Consider the following 16,723-nt stretch of genomic DNA (forward strand, 5'->3'; position numbering starts at 1 on the left):
GAGCCATGTAGAAATGAGCGGTGTAAATAAAGTGTCAATTAGCTGCATAACTTCTATACCATAGATGATGTTTTTGGTGTCCACTGGCATTAGTATAATAACTAGAATTAGTTAGGAGTACAAAAAACAACAAAAATAACAATAGCTGCATTACTCCAACAGTAACTACTGGAGGAGGAATAAAAAAATGAAAGCAACAGGAACGATTATTTCGGTTTCGGAAACGTAGGTACAAAAATCTTAGGTGATATGTGGTGTTCACGTAAAGGTGTGGTTCAACCAGAGTTAATATATTAGTAACCTTGCGTTCGACAATCATTGGATGAATTATATGAAAGGGTAATTCACTCAAAACGGGAAATTCCTTAAAACGAATACATATTACTTTCATTAGGCAACACCGCAGATACTAACCTTACTTTTAAGTCACATAAATTCAAATTTGAATTTAAAAAATTATATACATGAGTTATAAAATTACAATGAAATTTTGAAACAAGTCAAGTAGAAGAAAACATTCAGTGCAGTGTCTTCACTTTTAATGAAATGTTGTTTTGTGCGGAAATAACGGACATTCGAATAATTTATAATGTTCTCAGGTCCATCACAATTAAAGATGTAAGTTTGTCAATAATTTCATGAATATTAAGTTTGAATCTACCTTTTCAGTATGTTATTTTAAGGCCATTGGCGGAAGGTCTGAAATTAACATTGGATGAGATGAAATGTGTTGAAACTTCAACATATATACCTTGTGATATGTTTTCTTTTTATCATGTGGACAGCACTGAGGACATAATTTTCAAAATAAATTTCAAAACATTGGTGGATATTCTGAATATTTTCGGGGATGATGGAAACCCTAACGTAAAGCTGTCCTATAAGTCAGTAGGATCACCACTATGTATAGTGTAAGAACTTTTGGGCTCAAAGTTGTATTACTGAATGATACATTACCTTTTTTATTGGCCTTTTCCCTTCCACATTCTAAATGGATAAAAACAGTAATAGAGAATTTTTCAGGTGTAGAAAAGGAAAATTTCTAGCTCGTTCCAATAAGTTTGTACATAAATTCGATATATTTTTCATTGAGAAAAATCTGTTGTTCATTAATATTATTATTATTATATCCAGTATTTGATAATTTTGACCGTTGAAAAGAGCTAATAATTTCATAGATACTACCTTAATTTTTTACCTTGCTAAAATATACCTGCATGTTCAGAATTGAAAAGTTAACTATATCTTAGTTTTCTTTTTAAACTTCTGTGACACATGTTGGAAATATGTCATTATGGAGGAAAATTGGGATGAAAGATATACCGAGTTTTTTTAATTCTATAAATGAATGGTGATTTTGGCCATTATAACCTTTAAGTATCTATAATAATAATTATAATAATTTTATTGCAATACGATCTACAAGTTGACATGGCAAAAGTCAAACTTTTGAGAAGTTAATTCTCATTTACCCTGTAATTACCAATTTTAAAATTAACAGATATTAATGTATCATCATCGACAAATTACAGTTGAAAATTATATAAATTAAAGAGTTTTTCAAAAATATTCATGATAAGTAATATTTACATAGCTATTTTTATTAATGATTTTCGTAACAAATTTCAAATTAGCCAGCAGTTAAACGAAAAGTAGCATTTATGTCTCAAGTAAGAAATGACTGAACTTCTAAACTTCTTGAAGACTGTGATATTTTTAAGTTCCTTCAGTAGTATTCAATAAATTTATATGGGTTTGCCAACTGAGGGTTGCATCCATCGTGACACCTAAGAATTTAGTGTGATCCGATATTAGAATAGACCTATTTTGGAGTTTTACATATAGAGATTCCCCCGCTGTTTATTGATTTGTTAAAAATTACTAGTCCAGTTTTGGTAATATTTAATTTTAGCATATTTGTCTCTGACCATTTGACTATACTATTTGACATGGCTGAAGCTTTGGTTGAGAGTTCTAATGCATTTGTATACACTACCAAGATTCAAGGCTTTGGGTAAGTCGTTCACATATAGAAGGAAGAGTATTGGTCCAAGGATAGAGCCCTGAGGTACACCCTGCCTAATCATAATTCTACTAGATATATAATGGTTCTCTGCGTTCATTATGCTAACAACTTGGGATCTATTTGATAGGTATGATCTAATGAGTTCATAACCCACACCCCTTATACCATACTTTTCCAGCTTATTTAGGAGTTTTTCGTGGTTTACCATATCAAAGGCCTTTGAGAGGTCATAGTACAAACCGACCGAGGTTTTTTTGCTATCAGCATTCTCTGTTATTTATTTTACCGCATTAAATATCGCCAGTTCGGTGGACATTCCTTGTCTGAAACCAAATTGGTGGGAGTTCAGAATATTATTCGAGTTTATAAATGAGATGAGCCTATTATAAATTACGCGTTCAAATATCTTACCAGGTGATGGAAGTAATGATATTGGTTGGTAGTTATTAATGTTGTTCTTGCAACCTTTCTTGTAGACTGGAACTATTTTAGCTATTTTAAGATCATCTGGATAAGTACCAGTTGATAGGCTTTCATTGATTATGTTTGCCAAGGGTTCACATATGTACTCTGAAATTTTTTTCAATATTGCTTGTGGTATGCTATCCACACCGCATGAGTATTTCGGTTGCATATCATTTAATATATTGACTATTTCTGGACAATTCACCGGTCTGAGAAATATTGTAGTTTTGTTTTATTCTATGTTATCATTTTCTACCTTATATTCATTGCTGAACTGAGTGAAAAATCTATTGAAATGATCTGCTGTTTCCCTAGGATTTGTAACGTACTGATCATTTTCATCTTTCAAGACTACAGTTGTATGTTTGTTTTTGGTTTGATTGAAAATACTCCATAGTGTTTTAGATTTGTTTTTCGAGGCAGAAATTTTACTATCATTTACCGCTTTTTTGTGATTTGATAAATATTTTATGTATGCCTTCTTTTCCTGTTTATATCTAATAAGTAATGCTTGACATTTCGTTTCTTTATATAAGCTATGCAGATCACCAATATATTTGGAGTATCTTTTTATTTCAGACGTAGCCCAGTTAGTAACATTTGTTTTGATTTTAATTTGTTTTTCAGGAAAAGCAAGGTCAAATTTGTAGTAGAGAATATCATAAAAGTTTTTATATTTACAATTCACCTCTAATGAGCCATACACCATTTCCCAGGTTTCTGAGTTTAATGAATTTACAAACTGTACAATATTACTTTCACTATAGAACCGTTTTTTCGCAATGTGAATTTGAGGCTCAACGTCATATTCTATATCTAATATTTGACTGTAGTGATCTGAGACAGTTGATTGATTTACAAAACAATTTAAACAAAAATCAGGTAAGTTACTGAAAATATTGTCAATTTGCATACCCTCTGATGCACTATTTGGTCTTGTTGTATCATATATATGAGGATTTAGACAATAGGTAGAAAATACCTGCAAGAGTGTTAATGTGTCCCCAGTTGGTTTTCCAAAATTCATATTGAAATCTCCTCATAATATCATATATTTCCCTCAGCTTCTATAAAAGTTTCAAAGTTCAGTCTTATTTTTTTTATAGAGAAAATTATCAAATACATTTTTTTTGAGAAAAATATTTTGAATTTACATGTTGGAGTGAATTAGAAGTTTGTCTTTCTGCTGCTTCATAAAGTTCCCCATTGCAATTATTTTTCCGAGGCCAGTAAAAAATCTCGTATTTCCTTCACAAAATGACTTTTTCAAGATTTAATAAATTACTATTTCAGAATGAACCATAATGAAGAAAATATAACTGTGGATTGTGAAATAAAAACAATGAATATTGATGATATCAATGATGTAAGTCTGGCAGATGAATGCAATTTGAATAAAATTGTTTTGAATGCGAGTATATGTGTTGAATTACTCAATAGATTAGATAATTCTGCTGATGAATTGAAAATAATCCTAAGTCCAGATCCACCTTTTATTACCTTTGCAACAACAGGAATAGCAGTAAGTTACATTCATATAATTACCACTTCCTTTCCAAAGTTGGGTATGAATGTACTTAACATAAAATTTTGGAACTATATAATAAGATAAATGCCCTCTACAATGAGTTTAACGATTGATGTACAAAAATTGATTATTAGTCAACAACAAAAAACTGTCTATATGCAACATTCAATACTGATTGAAAACTTTACACATATCCATAAAAATAACAGTGAAAAATTGGAACCAATTGACTCAACAAAATTTTTGTCTACATTTATTGATTCTATTTATTCATTTTGTTTGTTATTCATATAAACCTTGCAGTTTAATTACATGAATAAATAAGTAATTACATTATCCGAGATAATAAATTACATAGTAAAATGAAATTCTCAAAATTTACAATATTTAGAAAATGTAGACACCTAAAAATAGTTATACATACCTACATATAAGTATATTCTACAATATGTGTACCTATTGTATGAGGACTGACACACCTTTGTACCTTTGTAAGTTTTTATATATTATATAGAGATGAGATTGAATGACTTGTTTGTTTCGCGGAAAACTGATAGAAACTGTCCATTCTTGATCCATCAGTATATTGAGTTGATTTGCAAGTCGAAACATGTTTACCGTAGCTGATCTTGCAATGTTAAATGATGGAGGAATATTAAACATTGGAACCGGGCGCAATCTTCTAGGTGGCACATTAAATCTAATTATTGACAAAAGTTTGGGGGAGTTTATTCTATCATTGATAATACTATATGAAAATATCAAAACTGAGTATTGTCGTCTATTTTCAAGAGATAATATCTTAAATTAATTCCTAAGAGTTGTGGATCTTGTAGTTAGGATATACGTGATGTTATTTAAAGTATAGTAGTCTTTAAAATGTATTTTGAATTTTTTCTAATCTATTCAAATTGCTTTGAGATTCTGTGAACCAAATCAAAGAGCCAAACTCTAACCTGTTCCTAACCAAGCTATAGTATAGAAGTTTGAGCTTGTTGATATTATTAAAAGTATACGATTGTGTTATAACAAAAGCTAGCATTTTATTGGCCGACTTCACTATGTTCACAATGTGTTTGTCAAATGAGAATGTGCCATTATAGGTGATACTTAAATCTTTGATTTCAGTGCAGCATTTTAAGCTTTGACCCCTCAATAAACAATTGAAAATACATGGTTGCTTGATACGTGTTATAGTTAAAACAGAACATTTTCTTAAATTGAAATACAATTTATTCTTATAACTCCATTCAAGTACTCTATCAATGTCCTTCTGTAACATAACACAAATCTCTAACTGTTTCTATCTTTTTTGATATTTTGAAGACATCTGCGAATATAAGACCTTCTGATGATATTAGTAATATATGCAGTCGTTAACGAAGAGTACAAAAAGAAACGGCCCAAGGTTGGAACCTTGAGGTACTCCAGAATTTGCTTCAAAATTTCCCGATCTGTTTCCATTATGTTCAGTCATTATGTATCTGTTTTCTAAGCAACATTTAAATAGGCAAATTAGGTTATATGATAATCCAAAACTACTCAATTTCTCTAGTAATAATACGTGATCAACTCTATCGAATGCCTTACTGAAATCAGTATATATAACATCAAGTTGAGATTTACACTTCATTGACTCAAATACATGTTTACTAAATAGAAACAGATTGGTTTTAGATGATTTTTTTTGACACAAATCTATGTTGATGAGGTACTATATTATTTTCCACATGTTTAAAAATTCACAATATAATATTTGTTCAAAGAGTTTGGCGGGGGCACACATATTTGATATAGGCCTATAGTTTTCGATATTCATTTTATCACCGGACTTGAATATGGGACATACCAATCCTGTTTCCAGACTGATTGGAATATACTAGTTGTCAAAATAAAGTTATAAATATGTATTAGAGGCTGTCATACATATTCACCGCAGGCCTTCAATACATTAAGGTGGTATTTCATCAGTCCCCTCTGACTTTTTTGGGTTTTAGCTTTTTTAGTGCTACATCAAAGTCTAACTCTTTAACCAAACTCAGTACTAGTGTATTATTTATTACGTCCAAGTTAGAATCAAAAAGTGAATTATTAGAGGCTTTTTTTGTCCGCATTCACTGACGAGAAAAATTTTGCAAATGATTCTGCAGTTTTTTCCTCTGTTACCTCTACTCTGTTATATATAAATTTATCACTATTAGAATTTTTCCTATTATTTTTTATGTGTAATTCTAAAAATTGTTTATACCAGAGGTTATTTCCCGCTCTAATTTATTAATTTTTTTTTTCTCAACTCTGATAAGTTTAGTTGTTACCTCACGTTGATATTCCATTCATTGCTATTTAAAATTTTTGTTGACTTGATTAGTAAGAAGGTGAATGGCGGACTTTTAGCTATTTTGTAATTTAATAAGAATCAGCTATTGAATATATATTACTTTCTGATATACCCTCATCAAAACTATAACATATTAATATGACTAAACGCTCCTTTAGCTCAGCGGTTACTAATATCACAAAACAGAGTAACCTGTCTATATTTGAAATCAAACGCACTCACTCGTGCAAAAAGTACTTCATGAGATGCATCTTGTTCATAAAAACAAAACTGAATAATTTCACTATGAAATGTATTCAAGAGCAAAGTGAGAAACCTTCATGTCAGTGAATGCTATTATAACATAGAATGTTCTATGAATTTTTTGTCTTAATCCTAGGAATGTTATGGGTCTTATTTTAACGACTGAGACACAAATAATGTTAATGTGTTAGATATATCTTATTACTAATTCATTTAAGTTATATTTTGATTATTTTCAACCTGACTTAAACAATGTCATGTAGCAGTGACCATAATGGAATTTATTATTATTACAACTCTTTTTACTTTTCAGGGAGAATCAGAAGTGCATATATCTAAAAATTCTGATTCTGTGACAGTGTATCAATGTACACAAACAACTACCTCAGTCTACAGCTTTTCCTATATCAGGCAGATATTGAAGGTAATGAATTATGCTGATAAAGTCATGATTTCTATGGGCGAATCAGGCTTACTAGGTTTGCAATTAGTCATCAATTCAGAAGAAAGGTTGATGTATGTAGAGTATTATGTTACTTCTCAGTATTTGACAGATTAAATGTTGGTTCTGACCAACTGAAGACTATGTTCTCATTAAGGCTTAAGAAATGGTTGTGAATTAGTAAGATGTGCCTATAAAAACGAATGTATATGTACTCAAAATATTATTAATTATTTAGGTATTTTACTGTAACTTCACATTTCTTATAATTTTTTATTTAAACAAAACTTAACCTCTTGGGGTTATGTGTCACATCTATGATATAATTGTTATATTTCATGTAGCATTATAATGTTTCAAAAAATGTCTTCAAAGTGGGGTTGATATGGCTGAAGTAAGAAAAGTATTTGGCAGAGGAAGTTGTAAACTGGATAGGTAGCGGATATATCTTTTATAGGAAAATTAACTCTTTTCTTCATAGCAAAAGTTGTTTTGAACATAACACCATAACAACGTTAGGTAGCGGATATATCTTTTATAGGAAAATTAACTCTTTTCTTCATAGCAAAAGTTGTTTTGAACATAACACCATAACAACGTTATGGTGAACTGGATTTTCTGGGTTTGAGCAGGCCACATATTTGAGTGTCAGGAGTTGTCTTCTGGAATATAATGATGGTTTACCTACAGGTTGGATATCGTTGCAAAAGAGATGTAATTTGGGAAGGTTTCTTCTGTAGTTTCATCTGATAGAAAGTAACAGTTTCAAAATATGGCTGGTTAGATTCTCACCACTTTGATTTGTCATCAAAATTAAAGGAGCAGAGCCACTGGAACTTCATCTTTATTAGACATCAGTTTTGGATCAAATTTTATAATAAGTGTGAGGATTTTATAAAAATTGCTGTTACCTCTGGCTGTTGGCTTCAGAAATGCACATACTCTCTGTTATTACATGGGACGGTAACCGGTTGGGTTGGCATGAGAGTTTTATTCTACTCATTCAATCGATCGCTATGTGTAACCGTGGTTCAAGCACTAAGGCCGGACGATCCATTTTTGCTGCTTATTGTCTAACCAGTGCTAGGAATCGCACGTTGAAAGATAAGACCTCATTAATTCTTAGCTCCCACAAGTTACGACTTTTGAGGATTGTCGTTAGTAGGACGGCAGGAGCTGGTTAACGGGAAAACATTTTAACAGAAAAGATTAACTTTTCCATAACAAATAAGGTATTTGCTTCAGAGATCTTCTTTGAGATTAATATTTTTTATACATACATATTTTACACTTTGGACCTAACTTAACATAATCTATAGAATAGTGTTGATTTGCAAAATGTAATTTCTAAAATATAAGAAAATAAATCTCCCAATTGTCCTGATGATGCAAATAACTTTTTGTGAAATATAGATGAATTTGAAAAATTGGTATTAATATTTTATTAGGAAATGGCAGATGAGAGCAAGAAGCAAACTAGGACCTCAAATAATATTTATTTCATTAATACTTCAATTTATTGCATAAACTCATAAATTCAGATCCTATGGATTTCCTGTCCAATGGATTATTCTTGAGCAAGAGCCTCTGTATGTTCGAGTATGCAAAGCTTTGGTTCACATATGTTGAATCCTAAATTTTTTCACTCAAAAATTTTTGACATACCTACTGCTTTGAGCTAATAATCTATTCAAATGAATTTAGTCTCTTCTTAATTCAATTCACAATAATAAATCATCTCACATCATTGCCAACTGATTTGCACATTCACATTCTTTTTCAACTTAATTTATTTATATTATTTTCCTACTTTCATATTTTATATCTATATTCTCTTAAGGTAATGTAAGTTTAATCATGCCCATTCAAACAGAATATATGTTCATACCAAAAAATCATTGTTTGCTCACAGACTTTGTAGATAATGTAATGCAGAAAATAAATTGAACGATTTCTAAATTGTAACAAAAAATTATAAATTATATAAAATATATCAGCAATTCTTGAATTTTACTGTCACAATGTATTGATTCATTTAGTACATATACAAGTTCTTCACGTTCCCTTGTTCAATGTCTTTTTTCTGACATTTCAATGGACTTCTTTGTAGCACACTCAATGGCATCCATGAAAGCAGCCCTGAAAATAAGGAGGATGAACAGTTCATTCGAATGAATGTTTTGGGAATACTTTTCGTCTTGAAAAAACATTTTTTTTATTGGTCACAGTTCAAGATATTTCCGTTACTTTTGTTTTAAACGGATGTGAAATGGTGTTTTTAGATAATATTGAGTACTTGGGAATGTTTATCATGTAAATTTGAACTTTGTCTTTCTTATTGAAAAGATCTGCTATTGATCTACTAACCTAACTCCACCCCTTTCTAAAGCATGTATACCCGTTATAGTTGTACCTCCTGGAGAACAGACTTCATCTTTCAGCTGTCCTGTGTGTTTTCCACTCTCTTTCACCATCTTGGCAGCCCCAAGAACTGTCTGTGCAGCAAATTCTATAGCCAATTGTCGAGAAATGCCCATTTTAACACCACCATCAGCTAGGGCTTCTATCATCAAATAAACCTAGAAATGTTCAAGTCACCAATCATTTTCGAATTCAAGACAAAGAGCTTACAAATGCAGGTCCGCTACCTGAAAGAGCCCCGACAGCGTTTATCAATGATTCGGGTACTTCCTTACACACTCCAGTTACGGAAAGGAGAGTTCTGACAAGTTCTATATCTCTGTCTGTTGCTCTTTGCCCCGGGCTGAATACGGTACAACCTTCCCCAACCATCATAGGAGTGTTCGGCATTACCCTTATTACTCTGCTACCATGAAGTTTCGACAAAACATTTTCCAATTTTTCGATGGGCGTTCCTGCTAATATGGAAATGAATAACTTTGAATTCAACGAATTTTCGTTTAAAGTATCGAACATGTTGGCTATTGCTGTGGGTAGAATGTGAGGTTTGACTGCTAAGAATATCACATCAGCATGTTCCACAACTTTTCCATTTTCTGTGAATATCTGAGCACCCTTTTCTTTCCAAACAGACAGGTTATTGAGGTTCGGTCCAGATACATAAACTTGATCATATTTCAGGAGACCTAATAAATTCGTTATTAGATTTGTTTGCAATTTTTCGTTATCCAAGTTTGTGCTTGAAATTTACATAGATTTGACAGCTATCCAAGAATCTGAAGCCAAAATTTGTCACTGAAAAAACCAACTCATCTTTTACGATCATATGACATGAATATTTATTTCCTTGGCACAAACATTTGTTTCTCTCGCATTGTATTTACTCTCACTGATAATACTGTATGATAATTCAGAAACAACCACTCTGTATTATTAGTTTGATATGAGATAATTTTTGGAGAAAAAAGTTTTGGCTTTCTACTTCTCCATCTTTAAAAAAACGTGGGAAACTTCCGAAGATAGGAAGGAAGTGAATAACTTTAAAATAAACTTTTCAAAGAATGCATATATCATGCACATACATTTCATTCACTGAAAGAAGTAGTCCATACGAAACAACTACTTTCAGACATGAGAACGTTGAAAAATGACTTTTTTTTCTCTCTGGTACCTCAAAAATATTTATGGGATTGAATATAATTTATAGGAATGCTTACACAACACAATATTTAAAATAGCATTGAATATTATATTGATACACCCTGTATATGGATATTAATTTATGGGAAAGTATCTATAGCACTTCAAAGAATAAAAGAAAAGATTCAAAGACACAAATACTTACCCGGAAACACAATTTGAGCAAAACTAAGAAGTTTACATATCTAATAGATAAAATATAACAATAAAAATAAAATTTAATAATTTTAGACAAAATAGTTTCTATGACCCCTTTCAAAAAATGTAAAAAACATAAGTTCACATGTCATAGCAATAAAATAAGATATATCACAGTATAAAATATAATTTGAAGTATAAGTGAAGAATAGTTTCCTCTTGACTCGTAATACACATTTATTTGTGCATGATCAATCAATTATTTGGTGACCTTATATGTGAATACTTATTTAATGAAAACTCATTATTTTCATCTACTTTACTTTATTGACTACCATTAGACATGTCTCATGTCACGTAAATGATCTGTGGAGAGTAAAAAACTATCTATCTATAAAAACTCACATGGAAATCAATCATTCATAAATTATACTTTTCAAAATTTGTTTTCAACTACTCATCAGCACCAATTTAAACATTTGAAGACGAAAATACATGAATTCTTCATACAAGATTTTGATTTTGTCACTGGAAGAGACAAATCTGCTATTGTCTCAATGACAGTACATTCATGCAGTTATTTAATCCCAGCAATTGGAATTTTGTTTGAATTGAAAAGGGCTTTTTCAATTTAAATTGTATCCTTGTTATGTAGAAACTTATACTAGAGCAGAAAGTCTTTCTTGGTTCATTTAAGACCTTAGATAATTTTAAATAATTTTCAATTTCGTGAAAGATATTTCTCTACTGATAGCAGTTACCGGTAACATCAGAAGTATGCACAGAGCTACAGAAATATTAGTAAATCTAGCTAAACATTGAACTGTTTTCTAAATGAAGAGCATCTTGGGGTTTAGTGGATAGTCTAACACTTTCCATAAGTAGTACTATGAATGCCACAATTTCTTCATTTAAATTAGTCCCATCGATATGTATTATTTTAAATATCTCATCATTTTGTTCATCATTTTAATTACTGTCAATGTTTCAAAGCTGTAGCAGTTCATGGTTACCAATGTATTGATGAAAAGTTAAGGAATTATACCTCTCATGATCTGTTGAAAAGAATATCAAGACTCACCAAAGATGTTTGTGCAGTTATTTTGTTTTAATTTTTCTAGGTTTGCAATTTGTCTCTTATTTAAAGTATTGAATATGCAATCAAGAACTATGTAATAATCAAACTCAATAGTACCTTTGTCAACTGTCAAAATCACTCTGGAATTAATGAATTTGAATTTTACTAAAGCAGGGGATTTACCCAAATTTAAAAAATATCATGTGGTTTATGGGACAAAAAATTTCTGATTACCTCTTTAGCAGATATTGGGATATAGTACATATTAATAAAAGATTTGTTTTTGGTGATAATGAAGATATGGGATTTTTGTGAATCAAGGTCTACAGCTTGCTAATGAAAAGTATTTCCCAATGAAGTGTGCATCATGAAGAGAAAATTTGATTTCTTCAGATTAATGATAAGAAAAAAAAAATGCACTCATGTTAAAACAAAAATTTTGAAAATTCGCTCAAGTAGGGATAACGAAAAATCATAATGTTATTTTCTTGAAATACTAATTTTACCTTTGTTTACTATCCCTTCGCAAATTGCCTTAGCCATATTTCCTCCTCCAATAAAGCCAATTTTTTCCGAAATGGATTTAGAGCTTATTTCTATTTTTTCCATGACTACAAGAAAATTATCACCCAATAGTAAGTAAAAGAATTTGGTTATTTGCAAATGATATATTCAATAACAAAAATTCAAACTTAATGTCTGTGAAATAAATATATACTCAAACCACAGTCCACAGATGATTACCAAGGTTAAATCTTTCAACAGAAGACAGACGTGCAGTGCAGTGTTGCCATTGACGTGACATATTAGTCGCAGCTTATGTCAAACATCTTCACGTTATAAGGAAATGTACCCCTATGTAATATTGCTTATGAAAAATTATGACTGAAAAAACATATGATTTCGTGTATATTTACAATATTTTCATTGGCTGTTTCACCGTACAGTATGAAGATATACCTTTCAATAAAACTGCACTTAATTGACAAAAAATCGAAGTTAATTCTCTTCAAATAGTGACGTCACTTTTGTATGAGAATTAGAAATACTCTGAAAACTATCAATGAATGACGACACTTCCACCCCTCCCAATTGAATACATGACGCCATTTTTTCCTAAACTGAATTTTGAACAGTTTTCAGATAAATATTTGTAATGGTCCATTGAAAAAGATGTTACTTTCTTAGCGTAGAACTACTTTCAACCGACCATCAGAAAATAGCGTATATTTCAAATTCCTACAGTTCAGGAATACTTTGATACTCATGGTTTTATATTTTATAAAATAATATTCTAAAAAAACTATTTCTCAAATCATTGCTTCACGAGTTTAAACAATAATAAGAAAGATCTTTATTTCATACTATCAATAAAAACAGGAATACTAGGTTACTAAACAAGTTGGGAACATATTAGCTGCAAGCAATCTATTGCACTTCGATCAATATAAATTAAAACACCAGTAAAAACAGATATAAATTTTATTTTGCAATATCACATGAGGAGAAATAAAGGACTAGAATTTTTGCAATGAAGTTTTTTGGAACACTGAAAAAATAAGTAGCGAAGTAAACTCAAGTGATCCACTAACGCCGGCAGCTTTCCTTTCATTACTTTCAAGATAGATAGGACACATCATTATTCTCCAACCACTGGCCTTTCATCCAGATATAATACTGCTTCTTCGCGACTCATCCCATGAGTATCCATAAAAATTTTCAAACATAGTTCTGGGAGAAGTACTTGAAAAAAATAGTGAGTCTTATTATCCTTAGTATCAAATTCTTTGCCAAGTAAAGATAACATATGCTCAATCTGTTTAAATGTAAAAACAATCATGCTTGTATTATATGAAAGATCTTTGGTTGTGAGAGTAAACACTTTGGTGTTGATATTGTTATACCTATCGTGACGTTCATTATAAACTCTACCATGAAAAATATCAGAAATATAACCAACATTAGATCTAAAACATTTAGTGACATCTTTTAAAGATAATCCCTTGCAATCCAAGACTAATGTATCAACAACTGGGCTTGTGTTTAGGTTTTTGACACAAAATGGTAACTCAAAACTTTTATCACACATTGGCTTAAAAGATTCAACTTGAGTTTTATAATTCTGTAAATCTTTTTGATCCTTCAAAATTTCGTCTATTGTAGGTATTGATACCCCATACTTAATGAATGATTCCTTATCTTTTTTGTTTATTTTGGATTTTTTCATTGGCTTAAATGTTGGTAGATCACAGCTATCTGAAGAATCTGTTCGATTCATTGTTTTTTTACTGTTACAAGATGACTTTCTCTGAATATTTGGCGTCTTGTTAAGATAAGAATCTAAACTTGTTTGGCTAGTAGAGGAATCACTTATGTATTTTAGTTTTTTCTTTGTTGAATTTTTCTTTATGGGCATACTTGAAGACCTGCTTTTGTCTTTTTGTTTTGTCTTACTATCTGCTGAACATTTTTTTGGTACATTTTCAATATTTTGGATTTCAATATCTAAAGATTTATATTGCTTATTTGGTTTAGTCATTTCATTTTCTTTTTTTTTCAAAAACTCTTCTAGTTTGACATAGTTTAGACCATCTTGTTTTTGTTTGTGTTTTCTCAATCGCTTCGCAATAGGAGTTGTGCCATTTATTTTCGAATGTGTTTCACTAGGTTTTTTATTTTTTCTGGGAGGAGTTGATTTCGACTGTTTAGTTAAGGCATTCAACATTTCGGTTAGCATATTCAATGACTTCTTATCACTGTGGTTCACTTTTTCAGAGATTTTTTCTCCTATTTCTAATGAGGAGTTCCTTAAACAAAATACAAATAAATATAAAATTAAGATATCAAATTAAAATGCTTACATTCTTTAATGCGAATCTTTTTTCAATCTAATAGAAAGTGATCAAAATAAATAACACCAGATCATACTATAGATAATACTACAAATTACAACAGATGTATATAAAATTTCTTTTGTTGTTGGCGGTTAATTCAGGATGCGGGTTGTCAGTTGTCAGATTCTTCTTCTGAATATTTTTGGTTTTCTGGCTTGTTACAGAATTCAAGGAAACCATTGAACAGTTACCAGAGGTTAAAGCTTCTTTACCGCTGAATCTGTTGGACAATAACCTCTGAATCCAGCTAATGTATAAAATTGAAACAATTTAAAAAGCGATTTTACGCTATATCAAGCACAGCGCTTTCCTATTTTCCGTCCTGGACCCAGCCATCATTGAAAGGAAGCGCTAACGTAAATATAAACTGAGGAAAAATAGCAATGAGTAAGACATTAGCTAATATTTCATGTACTTACATATGCATCAGTTCAGTTTACCATTCCTCAATTTTCAATTCTAGGGAAGTCTGTACATTTTCTGGAACATGATTGTCGCACATTGGCTCAAAGAACAATAGAAAAATAATTCCAGTGATAATGACCCTACTCTAGTTTAACAGCTGATCGGAATAACTGAATGTGGAACAAAGGTTATATTTACGTGTTCCTTCCAGCTGTTTTCGTATGTTTTTGTGGTTTTTTGTACTTCCCATGAGTGAAAGTATTTTATTTTTATCTATTCATCAGTTTCTCATGTCTATAATAAACACACTAAAAGAACATTGCTTCAACAAATTCACGAATAAATAGTTCAAAACACGAAAAACTCCAAAAGAATAAACATAACCTATATTTAACATTCAGACACATATAAGTTATTTCGCAATCATCGGTAGAAATTCTTCCCTTTTTGGTAATGACTCTCCAAGTGACAGCTATAGAACAATAGCGTCTACCATAGATGTAAAGAAACTATGGTGTATGAAACTTCTTTGTTATTGATTTGTCAAAAACTCTCGACGCGAGAAATGAGACTGACTCAAGTTTGTTCACATGTTGATAGATAGAGCAAAAATCGAAATCTGTCGCTCGTACTTAATTCAGACCGAGATACCGAGAATACCTACCACATATTCTCGGATTCAGATCTGTAATTTATGTACCATAATGCAAACAAATCTTCCATTCAATATAAATTTGTTTCAAAATATTGGAATTTGAAATACCAATTTGACGTTATAAAGCAGTCATTGTTAAGTGTACTCAGCACGTGAATGTGAATGGGAGGCTGAAACTTATAGGATCTCTTTGTTATTTCTCAATCAATAAGATTGCCTGCCGTAGGTCGAGAGTTTTTGACAAAATATATTACATGGGGAATGGGTCCAAGTGATTATACAAAGGATGTTTTATGAATTTTGCTCTTCCCTTTTATCCCTACACTCTTATCCTTCGGGGCGTGACAATGGCTTGAATAGTCACAGTCACAGTATATGAAGAAACTCCAGAAAAGCTCCAAATGGATTTTATTATTTGTTTTTTGGAAATTACGACTTTAATCTCGTAATTTCGAGTACAAAGTCGAAATTTTGAGATTAAAGTCGTAATTTCGGCTTCAATTTCGAGTTTGTAAGTCGTAATTTCCAAGAAACAAAGAAAGCTATTTTCCGGGTTTTCTGGCCGTGGTCTGCAGGTTTTTATGACTGACGTTTCGTCTACTGCTGCGGTAGACATTTTCAAAGGCGATGTGGTAACGGTCACAATACCCAAGCTCGTGCTTGGGTTCTTGTATCCAATGCATTAACTACTATTTCATTACTGGGCACTCTATTTATATTGTTCTTAGTTGTATTACCTGTTCATGTACCTTTAAGGACAGGTAGCCAGCGTTTATTAATATTTATTGTCTCTTTTTTTCTATTGAAATTATCCGTTTTTGAATCTCTATTGTCTCTCTTTATATTCTTGGGTAGTAATTTTGGGTACTGTCGAGTATTAATGTCTATTT

General features: G+C 31.1%; 3 protein-coding genes across 11 annotated transcripts in view; 1 reads left to right on the plus strand and 2 right to left on the minus strand.

Annotated features, from left to right (window-relative positions):
- Nucleotides 1-16,723, plus strand: part of Rad1 (Radiation insensitive 1) — a 27,205-nt gene continuing 10,482 nt past the window's right edge. The window contains exons 1-6 of one of the 9 annotated variants that reach the window (XR_012465249.1): nucleotides 7-618; nucleotides 670-911; nucleotides 3,785-4,013; nucleotides 6,914-7,024; nucleotides 14,938-15,160; nucleotides 15,237-15,556. Coding sequence is in view for 6 of the 9 variants with exons in the window: in XM_023163808.2 (XP_023019576.1) it covers nucleotides 547-618; nucleotides 670-911; nucleotides 3,785-4,013; nucleotides 6,914-7,159 (789 nt within the window). In the remaining 3 variants the exon portion in view is untranslated. Of the gene's footprint in view, nucleotides 619-669; nucleotides 912-3,784; nucleotides 4,014-6,913; nucleotides 8,333-14,937; nucleotides 15,161-15,236; nucleotides 15,557-16,723 lie in introns of those variants that run through there. The other 8 variants (XR_012465250.1, XR_012465248.1, XM_074174301.1 and 5 more) reach the window with 8 other exon arrangements.
- P5cr (Pyrroline 5-carboyxlate reductase) lies at nucleotides 8,520-12,519 on the minus strand. The gene is made up of 4 exons (XM_023163807.2): nucleotides 12,386-12,519; nucleotides 9,674-10,149; nucleotides 9,410-9,621; nucleotides 8,520-9,181 (listed from the first exon to the last, which is right to left on the minus strand). Exons 1-4 carry the CDS (start codon nucleotides 12,486-12,488, stop codon nucleotides 9,112-9,114), a joined length of 861 nt encoding a protein of 286 aa, XP_023019575.1. The 5' UTR covers nucleotides 12,489-12,519; the 3' UTR covers nucleotides 8,520-9,111.
- On the minus strand, nucleotides 13,346-14,920 carry LOC111508340 (uncharacterized). Its single transcript, XM_023163804.2, has 2 exons — nucleotides 14,741-14,920; nucleotides 13,346-14,686 (listed from the first exon to the last, which is right to left on the minus strand). Coding segments are annotated over exons 1-2 (1,170 nt in total). The 5' UTR covers nucleotides 14,743-14,920; the 3' UTR covers nucleotides 13,346-13,518.

The sequence above is a fragment of the Leptinotarsa decemlineata genome, unplaced genomic scaffold (genome assembly GCF_025532065.1).
Source record: "Leptinotarsa decemlineata unplaced genomic scaffold, Ldec_3_MD MMD2_tig00000576_RagTag_RagTag, whole genome shotgun sequence".
NCBI classification, from domain to species: Eukaryota; Metazoa; Arthropoda; class Insecta; order Coleoptera; family Chrysomelidae; genus Leptinotarsa; species Leptinotarsa decemlineata.

Coding starts and splice junctions, on each gene's coding strand:
- P5cr (XM_023163807.2), bottom strand. CDS start 12,488: ATGGAAAAAATAGAAATAAGCTCTAAATCCATTTCGGAAAAAATTGGC. Junction 9,622..9,673: donor CAGGTAGCGGACCTGCATTT/GTAAGCTCTTTG, acceptor GAACATTTCTAG/GTTTATTTGATGATAGAAGC. Junction 9,182..9,409: donor TTAGAAAGGGGTGGAGTTAG/GTTAGTAGATCA, acceptor CCTTATTTTCAG/GGCTGCTTTCATGGATGCCA.